This window comes from Acomys russatus, chromosome X, assembly GCF_903995435.1.
Source record: "Acomys russatus chromosome X, mAcoRus1.1, whole genome shotgun sequence".
In the NCBI taxonomy this organism is placed as follows: domain Eukaryota; kingdom Metazoa; phylum Chordata; class Mammalia; order Rodentia; family Muridae; genus Acomys; species Acomys russatus.
The window spans coordinates 60,699,557-60,716,144 of record NC_067169.1 but is presented as its reverse complement, the minus strand read 5'-3'; the positions used below and the strand labels follow the sequence as shown (position 1 = coordinate 60,716,144).

General features: G+C 32.4%; 1 protein-coding gene across 3 annotated transcripts in view; it reads left to right on the top strand.

Annotated features, from left to right (window-relative positions):
- Rps6ka6 (ribosomal protein S6 kinase A6) overlaps positions 1-16,588 on the top strand; it is a 130,902-nt gene that overhangs the window by 98,734 nt on the left and 15,580 nt on the right. For all 3 annotated transcript variants that reach the window (XM_051142408.1, XM_051142407.1, XM_051142409.1), the window contains 6 exons: positions 7,219-7,325; positions 7,829-7,866; positions 9,622-9,764; positions 13,764-13,834; positions 14,038-14,126; positions 14,843-14,901. In XM_051142408.1, coding sequence (XP_050998365.1) covers positions 7,219-7,325; positions 7,829-7,866; positions 9,622-9,764; positions 13,764-13,834; positions 14,038-14,126; positions 14,843-14,901 — 507 coding nt within the window. The remainder of the gene's footprint in view (positions 1-7,218; positions 7,326-7,828; positions 7,867-9,621; positions 9,765-13,763; positions 13,835-14,037; positions 14,127-14,842; positions 14,902-16,588) is intronic.

The window sequence follows — 16,588 nt, the reverse complement described above, 5'->3', positions numbered from 1 at the left end:
GTTACTTAACCAAAAAGGCAATTTATATAATAGATTTAAGACTATTGTTTCTTTTTGACTGAGTTGTGTGCTAACTTGTGTCTTTTAAGGAATCTATTAGTTCCATCATATTTGTAGCTATAGGTTTTGTATTAGTTAATTTGTTGGTTTTGTTGTACTAAAATGTTATGAACTAGAGGAACTTGTAGAATGAAGAGTTTATTTTAACTAGCAGTTACAGAGGGAGAGCACACAGTAACAGCGGAGGCATGGGATCAGGGTAGGAAAGTAAAAGAATTCATCTCACTACCACTTAAGCAGACATAATGATTTGGAAGTGTGGCCAGACTATAAATTCTCAAAGCCTTACTCCAGCAAGATTTCTTGTCCTAAAGTGTTCATAGCATCTTTGAACTGTGAAAACATCTGGGGACTTAGTGTGCTAAACACATGAGCCTGTGTGACACTTCTCATTCAAGCCACCACAGCCATTTCTTTTTTTCCCTTATTATCTTTTCTCATGGTTGTAGAATCCTTATTTATGTATGACTCTCACTGCTGATGGTGGTAGTTTGTCTTCTCTTCTTTAGTTCTGTTTGGTGTTCCTAGAAGGTTATCAGATTTATATTTATTTTTTTCTTTTTATGAAACAAGGTTTTTGGCTCTAGTGATCTGTGATCCATTTTCCATTTCTTTACTCTTTATTACTACTTAGTTTGTAGTTACTAACTTTTGTCACTGATTTGAAACCTTTTTTTCTAATGCAACTACTCAGTGTTACAAATTCTCAAAGTACTGCTTGAATTTTATTCCTGATATTTTGGTCCTTTTAATTTCTTTAATGTATTTTCTAATTTCCTTTATTTGACTCATTTGGTTATTTAAAAACATCATGTTTCTGCATATTTGGCTATTTTCCATACATTTTTCTTCTTTTTAATAATTTTTCCATATATCTTTGTAATACTGCTTTCTAACCCAGTACTACTATAGTCATAAAGGATTCCTTTTTAATGATTATACTCCTAAATTTGTCTATACTTACGGTATTCTTTAAAACATGATATGTTGGTAAATGTTCCATGTGCATATGAGGAAAATGTGTAATCTCTTGTTGGGTGGTGGAAGGTTCACTAAATATTTGTTAGAGCCAGGAGTAGTGGCACATGTCATTTATCCCAGCACTTGGGAAGCAGAGGCAGGCAGATAGATCACTGTGAGTTCGAGGCCAGCCTGGTCTACAAAGTGAGTCCAGGACAGCTATGGCTACACAGAGAAAGCATGTTTCAAAAAACCAAAAAATATATATACATATATTTGTTAGATCAAGTTAATAGTGGTTGCTTTACAAATTGGGATTTTCCTACATCACTATACATGTTTTTATATTTTAGAAATACATGAAATCTTCCATTATAATTATAGGTTATTATATTTCTTGAATTTCTACCAAAGTTTTAAAGAAACTTTTTTTTTGAGACAAGGTTTCTCTGTGTAGCCTTGGCTGTCCTGGACTCACTTTGTAGACCAGGCTGGCCTCGAACTCACAGCGATCCGCCTGCCTCTGCCTCCCGAGTGCTGGGACTAAAGGCGTGTGCCACCGTGCCCGGCTTAAAGAAACTTTTAATGGTGGTATTCTTTCTTGATTGGGAGATATCATCATTAAATGATTACTTTAATACATGATATGACTCTCAGTCTCATGTTTTTAAGCATTAGCTCAGTATAACTATGTATGTGTCTTTATTTTAAATTTAGTTGTACTTTTACATGTAGCAAATAAAAAGTACGTATGACACCCTTGATTTCTACCCAGTCTGAAAATGTGTGCTTTTTAAAGTGAGGTATTAGACTTACTACATTTAATATATAATTTTATATTTTGATATGGTAATCTTTAAATCTACCATGTTGTATCATTCATCTTTTGTTTCCCCCACTTTTTATGGATACATTTAATCAATTATTTTTGTTTATAATATAATTTGCAGTTTTGCTGCTAGCCTGGTAGTATTACCTAACACTTTATTTTTCTATTTTTAGTTCTATCAAGTTTTATAATGTACATATTTAAGTTGGGGTCAGAGACATATAGTCTTCAGACCATTTGCCACATTTATTTATTTTCCATGGCTTCTTTCATAGCTCAGTGATAGCATACTTGCAAGGTGTTTCTTTTCTTTCTTTTCTTTTCAAGACATGGTAGGTATTATTGTATAGCCCAGACTGGATGTGAATCCAAGTCTTCCCCTTTCAGCCTTCAACACGTTGGGAGTACAGGTGTGTGGCACAACATAGTTATGACTACTTGTATTAAATGGTAGATATTTTGAGTTTAATTTTTTACATGCTAAATGTTTTCTCATTTTGATGATTTAACATCTTTTTTATCTTTAGTGCTGAAGAGCAAAACACTGTGCCTCTCATGGTAGGGACCCACTTTATACTTTAGCTGTACCCTCAACTCTAGATCTTGCATTTACATTTTTCATTTGGGACTAGGACAACGTTTAATATGGGGTTAATTATCCTTGCTATCCAAATGATGGTGTTTCCTAATTACTCTAACCAGCATCCTTAGAATTATGATTTATTATCTTGTTTTCCAAAGGAGGCATGTCCTTCATCTTCTTGAGCTTAGTAGGTTTTTTAATCCTTTTAAGACTATTTTTCCTTGAGCTCAGGTAGTTCCCATTGGTCCATGGGGAATTTCTTACATTTGGGCAGTCCTGGTGAAATTTAAGGTTTTAGATGATTACTATTTTTTTGCTTTTGGAAATATACTGATGCTTGCTTGAAAATGTAGAACTAGTTTTATCTTTTCCTGTGTTCCTGTAAAATTTGTTAGAGTGGACCTGAACATCTTTCAGTCAGGATTAATTTTGGTGTACTCCTAAAGCAAAGTCCTTCTGGTTATTCCAATTCTGTGTGTATGATGTTTTCCACTCTAGCTGAAGATAGCAGGAGCTATTCAGTACCCAATTTGTGAGTTGCATGAATGGCTTTCTATATAGCCTGTGGTTCTTTTCCTGACTCAGCATAGTGTCCTTGTCATATGTCCTAGCATCCCAGCTATATACTTGGAACCCCTTATATATCTTGTGAGGTCATTCTGCAATTTCCTTTGCTTCAGTACTCTGTAAATTCTTTTCTCCTCTAAGACTCTTCTTGCTCTTAGTCATTCCTTCAGAAAGGCTCTGAACTCCACCCGACTTAGAACTCCCTGCACTACCACTTGGAAACTTCCCAGGTAGAAAGCAAGGGCTGTCACAGAGCATATCACATATGTTCCTCATATCTCAGTATCTCACTGTCTTTTGTTACTAGATGTCCAGTGTTTGAGACGTATCACTTCCAATTTCGTCCTGTGTTTTGGATGTTTCAGGCAGCAGAATAGCTTCTGTCCTTGTCTATTTTATTTTGTCTTGAAATGGTAGTCTGGTAGCAGAGTTTTAATTGGATGTCTGTAGTTCAACATCTAACTTCCAGAATTTATGATGTTGAGTGTAGGACAGCTACCATTGATTCTCAGAGTTCTAGAACTTGTGACAAAGGAACAAATTTGTTTATAGGATGCTAGTCAGTGCTTAAGTGGCTGAGGTCTCTGGCTTTTATCTGTCTACCTCCAGTGCAGAACTTGGCATGCATGAGAACATATTTTGCATTATAGAACAGAATTTAGTATGTGATAGGGTCTGTCTGTGAGCCTCATCCAAGGAAAATCTTTAAAGAAACTTGTAGAAGGACAGTGGCTCCAGCATTCATTATTTCTTATGTTAGATTATAGAGTGTCACAAATGTTTTTGAAAAATTCTTACCTGTAGTCATTTCTAACTTTCTTTTAAACTCTTCAGACCTCCATTCTCGATGTGGGACTATCTAAACTCATACTAGCACAGAGATGCAGTCAGTAAGTTTTGATTCCTAAGTCTGGAATATTAGGTAAGAGCAAGCATTTTAAATGCATTTCCCAAAAGACAATAAATTAGTTTATTCATTGAATAGACATTAAAAAACTGATTCAGTGATTAAGTCTATAGGTAGCTTATTATAAGTAGTTGATTGTTGGTTATACTTCACTTGTGAATAAAAAGTTGAGTAATCCATACTGAAGAAATATTTGTGCCTTAGAAGTTTTAAAGTTTAGACGTTTAAAGTTAATTTTAGTATGTTTTAAGAAATTTTATGTTTGGTCCTTATATTTTAAAAGAAAAAGTACCTACCCAAATTTCTCCCTCTGAAAATGCACATAGACACATATACTCAAATAAATCCATACATAGGCACATAAACATTTAAGCCACAACTTTCTTTTTTGCTAATATCAAGAAAATATTTTGATTTTATTACTGTAAAGCTAACAATTTTTGAAAGTTCATTTATTAGTTTAATAAAATTACAAACTCTCAATAGAAATTTGTTTAAAATTGACAGCATAGTTTCATACTTTACCTAGAGAAATAAACATGCCAAAAAAAGTCATTTAATATAAACTTTATAAAATTTTACTTTTTATTTATTTGTTTTTTTAAGAGAGTCTAGAGCCAGACTGGACTTTAAATTGGAATATTTCCTACTGCATGCAGCCTCTTAACTGCTAGGGTTACAGGTGTGTTCCACCATATCTTTTTTTTTTTTTTTTTAATGTTAGAAAGCTTCTGTAAGCAAAATATCATAGTTTTGACATATACTGTATAACCCATGAATCTTATTATATATGATTTAACATAAGATTATGAATAAAGGATGAATCATATATTGTGGTAAAGAGATTGATTGTTCAATAAAAGCAGTTTATGAGAATTTGGTTAGATATTTCAAAGATAATGCAAAACACTATCTGTATAACATACCAAATAAAATTGACCTATATGATAGAACTATATCTTAAAATTTAATCACTATATCCTAAAAGATAATACAGCTGAGTATTTAGTTGATCATTGAATGGACATTTGGTAGGCTTTAAAGTAACAAATGGGACAGCAAACAGATAAAATAAATTTGACTATTTAAAATTAAGAACTACTTCTCAAAACCAGCACATATTTGAAAAAAGCACTTGTAATTAATATGATAAAGTCATGACTTTTTAATTCTTGAAGGGCTTATACCCAGTTGAATAAAGTAGTAGGATAATAATGGGAAATAGACAACAAATTTCTCGTACTTCATGGAAACTGGAAAGGCCACGAGACATGGAAAAAAACATTTTATTACTTAGGAATCCATTATGGTGAAATAAAAGGTATATGCATACTGAAGAATATTTATAATACAGCATATTATAATATTTATAGGAGTGAATATAGGAAATAACCTAATTGTCCAGGATGAGAACATTAGGTTAATCATGGTAAACTGAAATGATTGATGTGCCCATATTTACTAATGTTCATAAACAAGTTTGAAATGTATGGGAGTATGAGTATGATATAATATTAACTGGGAATAAAAGAGATGTATATAATATATGTAGTATGGAATCAAGTATCTTAACATACATAGTCTCATATACACATTATTAAGCCATAGATGTGTAATGCTTTTCTTAATACTAGAATCTTAGGTGACTTTCACTTTTGAGGGAGGTTTTATGAGTAAGATAATTAGCAAATATGAAAACATTGTTGGACTTGAACCTAAAACATAGGGGGAAATATACTATAAGATACAAATACTATAAGTAAGATACAAGTGTCTTCTGGGGAAAAAGTCATTCTTAGGGACAAATATTCTTGAATTCAGATCCTATGTTTCCTACTTACTAATTGTTACTTTGGGCAAGTTACTTAGTCACTCTGAGTCTAACTGTACATGTATTTAAGATGTTGATAATAGTATATTATAGAGTTTTTGGAAGACTGTAATAACAGGAAGAATATGTAGTCCTGTCACATAATTAATTGCATATAGTACATAATTGCTTTTTAGTAAGTTTCTTATTTGTTTTCATTGTGAGGCTTTCTACCAAGACACTATCAGGATAAGATTATATGTTTGACATAATGTGTAAGTAACCTAAATGGTATTTAGAATTTTGTTGCGTATTGAGTTTCAGTGACTATTTTGATTGTTCTGCAGAATTTCAGTAACTAGTACTTTTATTCTGAATAAGAAGTTGATGATAATGTTCTTATACTTTTACATTATAATATTCAAAGAAATGTCCCTGGGATTTGGATAACGAATAATATTAACTATACATTTTCTTCAGTTTTACTAGAAGCATGAATCTGTTTTGTGAAATACACTAACTGGAATGTAGATGAGCACACTTTATTTTAACTGAGTGGTTTCATTCAGATTTGAGCCTTCCAAATTATCAGATTTTTTTGGTGAAAACAGATTTCTAGAAACAGCTTTTTTTTTTTTTCATTCTGAAAACCCCTGATAACTCTAAAATGTATATGTAGTCGTCAAGTGGTTTTATTTTAAATATTTAAAAATTCAGGTCCAGAGGGTTAAATGCTAACCCTCTAATTGTGACTTTAAATTTCATATGCATTTCACTTTGTCTTAATATCTTTCTTTTCTGACACAAAGATATGAGCTTAAAATTCTGATGTAAGGGCTATTGATTTGACAACTTCTGGTGCTAGATTAGAAGCTTTGATCAGTGGGAATAAAAAGTGAAATTTCTGAGAAGTAGATGGTAAAAAAGGGAATAGTATAAATAATGAAAGTATGGGTGTCAAAACAAAATGTCTCTAATACTTCAATTATTCTGAGTGAGCACAGCCACCATGTCAGTGCTATGTCCAAAATTAATATTAGTGCTATGAAACTCATGAAAAAACAGAATTCTTTGAAGTGCATTTAATGTAAGATGATGTGCAAACAGCATTTGTCTTAGGAAGAATTATATTTAAATTGCTAATATTTTTAACGATATGATTTTTAAGACACTAATATAATTTATCTCAAAAATTATTCTTGTATACAAATGTTTGTGCCAATCAAATAAGATTTAACTATGCCTATTTTCTTATTATTTTCCCAGATTTGTCTGACTACTGATTTTTAAAAGAAGTAAATTATTGGGGGGAGGGAAGAATGGGAGGATACAAGGGATGGGATAAACATTGAGATGTAACAAGAATAAATTAATAAAAAAATTTTTTTAATTAAAAAAAACAAAAGAAAATTAAAAAAAATAAAAAATAAAAAAAGAAGAAGTAAATTAAAAGTATATAATATAGACTAAAGATCAAATGATAAATTATTGTTTTATTTTAGGTTCTTTTTACAGAGGAAGATGTGAAGTTCTACCTTGCAGAATTGGCCCTAGCTTTGGATCATCTGCATCAATTAGGAATTGTGTATAGAGACCTGAAGCCAGAGAAGTAAAGCTATATTTTCCATTTATATCCAAGCTGTCTACATTGATTTTGAAGTTTTTTTATTATGTTGATTTACTGTGTGCTTTTGTATGTGCAATTATGCACATGCATATACAATGACATATATGTAGAGGTCAAAGGAAACCTGAGAACATTTGTTGGCTCCTTCCACTATGTGGGTGGGTGCCAGATAGCAAACTCAGTTTGTCGACTCTGGTGGCAAGTGCCTTTATCTTCTAAGCCATCCTGCCACCCTACATATCTCCATAGATATCATTTTTAAACTAAAATATATTTAAGCATATTTCATTTAGCTTATACCAATTGTATGAAATTCTGAATGAATGATATAGTTGCATAAAATTTACTTATACAAATAATATTTATAATATACTTTTGTTTTAAATAATTGAAAATTTTCCAATGTGTCAAATCTTGACTAATTTTATGTTTATGACTTTTATGTAGTTTGTTCCATATTATTTATTATGAATTTTGATTTACAGCATCTTGCTTGATGAAATAGGACATATTAAGTTAACAGGTATGTAAAATTTCTTACATACTACTAATCCCATTACTTTTTATTATTCTAGCTCATATTTTTCTAAGCCTGCTATCCATTTTTAGCCTTCATCTGAGTTGCATTTTGTATATTTAGTGGACCAAGATTCATTTCAAGGTTATATAGTTGCAATCTCTTCTGAGTACATATTTTTTCTGAGTACATTTAAAGAGATTCTACAATAGAGGCACTATCCTGATTAAAAAATATTTTAGGTAAGAATAGTACACTTTAGTTATAGTCTAGACTGAAAGAATTAACAAAGTACCTGTCACGTGTGAAAACAATAGTGATTACTTCCTACCTTCCCCTAACTTTTCAGTCATCTGTTCTACCTCTCTGCAGTTTTGTTATTTGGAGCGTTATATAACCCGGTTTTGAGGAACCATTCACTATCCGCACTTCTAAAGCATATCTGTTTATAATAGCTCAAAACTGGAAGTGACTTTAATGTCTATGAAAGGTTAATGAATAAACAAGTTATGTGTAATTTCCATGAGATGGGTTACTGAGCAATTAAAGGAGAGAACCATTGATTTCACAATAATTTAGGATAGATGACAAGAACATTATATTAAGTGGGATCATCTCAAAAAGTTGCAAATGTTTTCAGTACAAAGTAAATTCTGTGTTTCAATTTTGGAAACCTATAACCAAGATAATGAAGGTATGTTTTGTACTGAGAAGTTTGAACTGGTACAATTTAAAGATGTCACTCTAATTAAAGGAATATAATATATCAATGTAAAAATAAAGGATCAAACTGTTACCTTGTAAACTGAAGTAAATGTATCAGCCTGAGAGTATTACCTTCAAATACTTCAAATATATCTTATTCTTTCTCTTTCATAGATATGTATTGTGACAGGAACTTGTAGTATTTCTGCCTTTGTGTTCTAAGTGCTGTAGTTGTTGGCATGAACTAGCTTGCCTGGACTTTTCCCTCTTATATATACCATATATTCAGCTGATGTAATTCTCAAGACTATTTACTTTTAATGTAATATTTTAAATGTCTTAAATAAAGAGAATGGATATAGTATATTAAGCTGAAAAATTACACTTAAAGATACAACACAAACTTATTATACAAATGATTGAAAATATTGAACATGGTTTAAATGATCAGTTTTGTGACAGCCTGACTTAATTAACCAAAGAGAAAAATGCTGGGCTTACTTTTTTTGCTTTTGGAAATCAAAAGTAATCTGCATACTGTAAAACTCATTATTCTGTTCTTTATGGCGATAGACTTGTTCTGTTTTCCTTTTTTATAGAGAGGAGGAAGTAATTTTAATATCACAGCATTCAATTATGTATTCATTTCAAAATAGCTACAAAATAATTTAAAGATTCCCAACACACAAAACATATTTAAAGAAATGAAAATCCTAATTACTGTAATTTAACCATCAAATTTAGTACCATATCCTGTCAATAAATACTTTATGTCAATTAAAATTCTAAAAGAAAGCTGGGCATGGTGGTACACACCTTTAAAACCAGCACTCTCAGAAGGCAGAGGCAGGCGGATCACTGTAAGTTCAAGGCCAGCCTGGTCTACAGAGTGAGTCCAGGACAGCCAGGGCTACACAGAGAGAGCCTGTCTCCAAAACCAACCCCCCAAAAAAAATTTAAAGGAAATGAAATTTTAAATATTTATTTCATTATTTTGTTTTTTGCTATTTCCTGTTTTCTGAGATTTTTCAGCTACTTTTTTGGTAACACTTACAGATTTTGGACTTAGCAAAGAGTCAGTGGATCAAGAAAAGAAGGCCTACTCCTTTTGTGGTACTGTGGAATATATGGCTCCTGAAGTAGTAAACAGACGAGGCCATTCTCAGAGTGCTGATTGGTGGTCATATGGAGTACTTATGGTAAGTTATATTATTTTCCTTAATTATATCAATTTATGACTTATACTATTTAGTATTTTAGTTTAAGTTTTTGGGTCAGTAATTCATATCTAAAATTTAGAAAAGTTGTAGGTGATTCTGGATTTAACTAACATTTTATGCTATTTTATTAGGTATCACAGAATTTATCACCTTTATTTTAATTTTCCAATTGATTTACATCTGCCCTAGAAATGCTAGCAATTTTATCTTGTAATTTTTTTTAAGTCTCACTTAGAAACTAGTATAGTGTCATTTATATAAATACAGAATACAGATGATGATAAGAGGTTATTGAATCACAGCAGTTTTCTTTCTTGTTTTTATTTCCATTTATCATGAGGTGGTATATGACATGACATTGTCATATACTAACTATCTTTTCAAAGGAGGCATTTTGTGAAGGCAATAGCTAATTTAATTAAATTACAATCACCAATAAATTACAGCATTTTTCTTAATTAGAGAACATATAAAATAAGGCTGGAGAAGCTATTTAAATAGGTACCTTAGAGTTTGAGAAAGACTTCATTGAAAAGTTCATATAGATGGAAGAGGTGGAACTCAAGCCCCGAAGGATAGATAGAACTTCATAGTTACACGCATAGAAAACCTGACTATTATGATCATATTTGCAAATCTTTGGGAAGCCAGTTTGACTAGAGAAGTCAAGAGTAAGGGCAAAAGTAGTGGACGTGCAACTATAAACCTATAAACTTTTCCATGTGATTCTTTTGATATTTGTAAACTATTATAGCCTGAACCACGATGAAAAGTGATTATGCAACACTGAGGTGGGGGGCGCTAACTAACATAGTTGCTTTGTGAGAAGGTATAATTCTTAGATACAATTTCTAATGTGTGTCTGCTATCATACAAACTACTGCTGTAGATTTGAGTGAGAAAAATAGTGCTTGAGAGAGGATGAGGCTAGAGCAGCAGATTTGATGTCATTATACAAGAGATTAATCCATAAGGTAATTAATATTATGAAATCAGCCTAAATGAACAACAAGACTGAAACCAAAGCCATTTGTCAATATTATTTTGAAATATACCTATTAGTGCTATAATTTTTTGTTTGTTTTCATGTGCTTCTTTCTCGTGTGTGTGTGTGTGTGTGTGTGTGTGTGTGTGTGTGTGTGTGTGTGTAGTGGGGCAGAGAACATGTGTCTTCCTCAGCTAAACATCACTTTATTTTTGAGAAAGGGTATCTTTTTTTTTTCAAGATATTTTTTTTCTTTTTTTATTAATTTATTCTTGTTACATCTCAATGTTTATCCCATCCCTTGTATCCTCCCATTCCTCCCCCCCCATTTTCCCATTATTCCCCTCCCCTATGACTGTTCCTGAGGGGGATTACCTCCCCCTATATATTCTCATAGGGTATCAAGTCTCTTCTTGGCTACCTGCTGTCCTTCCTCTGAGTGCCACCAGGTCTCCCCCTCCAGGGGACATGGTCAAATGTGAGGCACCATAGTACGTGAGAAAGTCATATCACACTCTCCACTCAACAGTGGAGAATATTCTGACCATTGGCTAGATCTGGGAAGGGGTTTAAAGTTTACCTCCTGTATTGTCCTTGGCTGGTGCCTTAGTTTGAGCGGGACCCCTGGGCCCAAATCTGCCTATCATATTGTTCTACTTGTAGATTTCTAGGACCCTCTGGATCCTTTTATTTTGCTATTCTCCCATGCGTCTCTCATTTAGAGTCCCAATAGGATGCCTTCCCCTCTGTCCCAGTTTCCTGGTAAGTGAAGGCTTTCATGAGACATGCCCCTTGGGCTAGTATGCAGATATAAGTGAGTATATACCATTTGATTCTTTCTGCTTCTGGGTTAACTCACTCATTATGATCATTTCTAGCTCAATCCATTTATCCACAAATTTCTGGAATTCCTTGTTTGTAATAGCTGAGTAGTATTCCATAGTGTATATGTACCACAGTTTCTTTATCCACTCTTCTACTGAGGGACACTTAGGCTGTTTCCATGTTCTGGCTATTATGAATAAGGCTGCTATGAACATGGTTGAGCAAATGTTCTTGTTGTGTGCTGGAGCATCTTCTGGGTATATTCCAAGGAGTGGAATAGCTGGGTCTTGAGGAAGCCCTATTCCCATTTTCTGAGATAGCACCAGATAGATTTCCAAAGTGGCTGTACTAGTTTGCATTCCCACCAGCAATGAAGGAGTGTTCCTCTCTCCCCACATCCTTGCCAGCATGTGGTGTCGCTTGAGTTTTTGATCTTAGCCATTCTGATGGGTGTAAGATGGAATCTCAGAGTTGTTTTGATTTGGATTTCCCTGATGACTAAGGAGGTTGAGCATTTCTTTAAGTGTTTCTCAGCCATTTGATACTCCTCTGTTGAGAATTCTCTGTTTAGTTCCAAGCCCCATTTCTCAATTGGGTTATTTGGTTTGGTGGTGTTTAATTTCTTGAGTTCTTTATATATTTTGGATATTAGACCTTTGTCAGATGTAGGGTTGGTGAAGATTTTTTCCCAGTCTGTAGGCTGTCGCTTTGTTCTCTTGACAGTGTCTCCTACCTTACAGAAGCTTCTCAGCCTCATGAGGTCCCATTTATTAATGGTTGACATTAAGGCCTGGGCCGTTGGTGTTCTGTTCAGGAAGTTGTCTCCTGTGCCAATATGTTCCAGGCTCTGAGAAAGGGTCTCTTATTGCACCCGTAGCTTAGCAATTTAGCTGTACTCAATGAGGAGCAAGCTGCAGAGGCACAATTGGAGATCCACTTGTTTCTGCTCCTATAGTACTGAGGTTAAGCATGCATGTCACATCTGGATTTTATCCAAACTGTGGCAAATACTTTACTTACTATACCATTTTCCCAGCTTCCTATAAAGTTTTCATGAGCTAGTAATATCTTTAGTTTAGGACTTCCTTCCTCCCTTTTGTCCTTCCCTTCTTCTTCCCTTCCTCCCTTCCCCCCTTCCCTCCTTCCTTCCTTCCTTCCTCTTTTTTTTTTTTGTTTTGTTTTGTTTTGTTTTGTTTTGTTTTGTTTTGTTTTGTTTCAATACTGAGGATTTAACTTAGGATGTTTTTCAAACTAAACAAATGCTTTACCATTCAACAGAACTCTCATACTTAGACCTAGTCTCATAAAAATAATGGTACACATTATTTTATCTTATCATTCTCAGTTAAATCCCTAAATAAGATGTTTTCTTATTTCTACATGCAATTTTCTCCATTTTTTAAAAGAGGTATTATTGCACACACGTGTGTGTGTTTGTGTGTGTGTCTGTGTGTGCCTAATGTTGTACTTATTTTCTTCCATTACTTTCAGGGTACTGGATTTAATCCCCAGGTCTTGTATATGCTAACAAATTGTTCTATGACTAAACTTAAAAATTACTATGAGGCCATGTTCTACTAAGGTAGCCAGCTGGCTTTAAACTGACTGTGTAGCTTAGGCAGGCATTGAACATGAAATCCATTGGCTTTATACTCCAGAATAAATGAGGATATAGGAATGCACCACCACTCCTGGCCTTACCTCTAACTTTGGATTTCTGTTTCTTACTTTTTTTTTATTTTATTCTTGGGGTGAGAAAGCATTGAGAATGGTTAATTTTAAAGATTTTCCTTGGCATGAGTATGTCCCAGATGTTTTGGTGTCTATTGTCTTTAACAATTATTGTTATATGCTTTAAACATATAAACTTGTTTATAAAACAAATAGGTTATTTTCAGGTAGCATTTAGATTGAGAAATTAGACATGTTAGAAATAAAATAAAACTGGTTGGTTTCATCTGCTGCATGTAGTTCAACTCTGTCAACCTCTATGTAGAGCTATACATAGCAATCTTGTTATTTAAGTGCCCTAATTTCTGATTGTTTTTTGAGCCACTGTCAACAGAATTCTACTTGATTTAACAATCATTAAGTCTTGTTTTTTTAAAAACAAGATTAATTATATATTTGTTGTAATAAGTTGTGGTTATTTATTTTATTTTTTCTAGTTTGAAATGCTTACTGGCACTTTGCCATTTCAAGGTAAAGACCGAAATGAGACCATGAATATGATACTGAAGTAAGTAAAAACACTATTATTTTATTTAGGGAAAAAATTCTTACCTGTAGTATTAAAATCTTTATGTGGTTTTCAATAAAGACTTAAGCTATTTTTTACTATCTTTTACTTTTCTATTAATATATGGGGAACTTATTAAAGCTTTGAGATTTTTTGACTTAGTATGTCTAGATTTAAGTGAAAAATTTTACAATGTTTTTCAGAGCAAAGCTTGGAATGCCTCAGTTTCTTAGTGCTGAAGCACAAAGTCTTTTAAGGATGTTATTTAAAAGGAATCCAGCCAATAGATTGGGTAACTTTTATCTTCTTTACCTTTATAAGAATATACTACGTATACTAGCTAAGTAATTGTGTCTATATGACTTATAGTTTAAGTTCATTTATGGCTGCTATATATTTATGCTTTGAATTGTGAATTTTTAGTATTCTATATAACATAGTTTTTCTTATGGTTAGAACATAGAATAGTCTAGTTAATGAAAAGGTTTGTTCAACATGTACTATTATGTACAATATAGGGCTGCCTCTTGAAATAGGCACAGTTAACCTTGTATTGATAATTCTTTTAGGTTTTTGAGAGTGATTATTTTGTCTCTTCTAATTCAGAACTCCTCAATATTTGATCAATTTCTAGAAGCCTTTTTCTAGATCCTGATGTGATCCTATTATCTATGTCCTTGTGTTAAAATTACAATGCTCTTTTCCCCTGTGTAGAGTTTAACCTAATATATGAATATGAGGTATGAGTTGAATTGTGAAAAAATTACTTAGTTTATTGTTACATTAAACAGAAATTGTATTTGTTAGACATTTTAGATTTAAGGATTTTATCTTGTTTCCTTATACAGTTCAGTATGTGTATCAGTTTTTTATTAATCATAGTTAAATGACAAGTTAATGCAATACCAGACAAGAAATCATAGATTGCTCAATATAAGGAATCAAGGGAAAATGTGAAAAGTAGCAAGATTAAAAATTCATGCCATTAAAATCATTCCCATCTTATAGGATCAGAAGGAGTTGAAGAAGTCAAAAGACATGCGTTTTTTGAATCTGTTGACTGGAATGTAAGTTTTTCAGTAAATAAGATATATTAAAATGATCAAAAATCTTTAGAATCAATGGTATATAGAGACTTTGATTATAAGCATAATCCAATTATTTTATATTATCTGACATTTTTGTTTATAGCTATCTTTTACCATGGTAATACCTTTAAGTAGTAGATGTATGGAAATACTTAGTAATTTTTGCTTGTCATTTGTTATAACTATTACAGTGGTTAATATTATACTTCCACTCTTGTTGAGGAAAGAATGAGAGGGAAAAATGGGTGAGCTGTAACAGATTCTTATAGGTGGTAATAATAATAAACCCATGCATTATTTAATTTCAGATTGTTCATTGTTATATATTAGAACAAATTAAATATAAAATATTTTCCTATAGATCTTTAAATTTGGGGATGATAGGAAATAAAAACATTGAGAAATTCTGCTAAATTATCTATGAAGATTTTAATTCATATACCCAGATTGATAAGCGTATCTTAGAAGAATTCACTTTTTTACTTCTTTGAAATACAGTGAGAAGTTATTTACTTGAAAGTTCTCTAATTTTTAAATATAGGCATTATAGATATTCTTTTTGTCACTTGTGTTCACCAAGTGGAAAAATTCTTGATTTTTTTTCTTCTTTAATCCATTAGTTGTTTAAATGTGAAATGTTTGATTATCTTATATTTACATAGTTTCCAAAATTCATCTTGTTGCTAGTTTCCAGTTTTATTGTACCATAATAAAAAGGATATTTGATGTGGTTTTAGTACTTCGAAATTCATTGAGAATTCCTTTGTGGAATCTTCGGAGGGCTTATGAGAAACTATTGAGTGGAACTTTTGGTAGATATATATTTGATCCATTTGGCATAGGGAATGTTTTAACCTTGCTGTTTTTGTTGGACTAATGGAGTGTTAAACTTCCTGGCTGTTACTGCAGTTGAGCCTTTTTGTCTCTTTAGATCAGTTAGTGTATGTATGTATGTGTATATATATATACACATACATATATAATATTTGATATCATGTACATTTAGATGTATCTGTTTTGTTTTGCTGACTTGACTTCTTTCTCATTATATAACGACCTTGTTTGTCTGTTTTAATGCTTGTAAGTTCAACTCTGTTTCATCTGATCTTTGGCCACTCACACTTTGTTTTAAATTTGATTGGCATGGACTATTTTACTCCATGACTTCACTTTCACTCTATGCATGTTGTTGATGGTGAAATGGATTTGTTGTAAACAGCATGCAGGTTTTTTTTCCTTCCTGCCTTTCTCCTGATTGAGTCTTTGTTTTGTAATACTAAAATCAGGTACTATAATCACTAGCTTGCTTTCTTATCTCTGTTGAAACTAGTTTGGTAAATGAATGGCTGTTCTACTTGATGTGTTTATGGAGAGAGATTGTCAGAGAATCTTATTCAGCTACAATCTTGCTTGCCCATCTGTGTTTTTAAACATATGCAGTTTAGGAACTTAGGTTATTAAATACAAAGAATACATTTAATATATCTTATGGAAATCAACTATTTTAGATGAAATATTCATAAAAGCAATCTCATTGTTGATTTTGTTAGTTGTATGGTCTGTATGGTCATAGCTTAGGGAGAAATTTATTTTTATATGCAGAAGTAGACATCTTTATTCTCTTATAACACAAGCTGTGACATCACTGTAATGTCATATATATTCT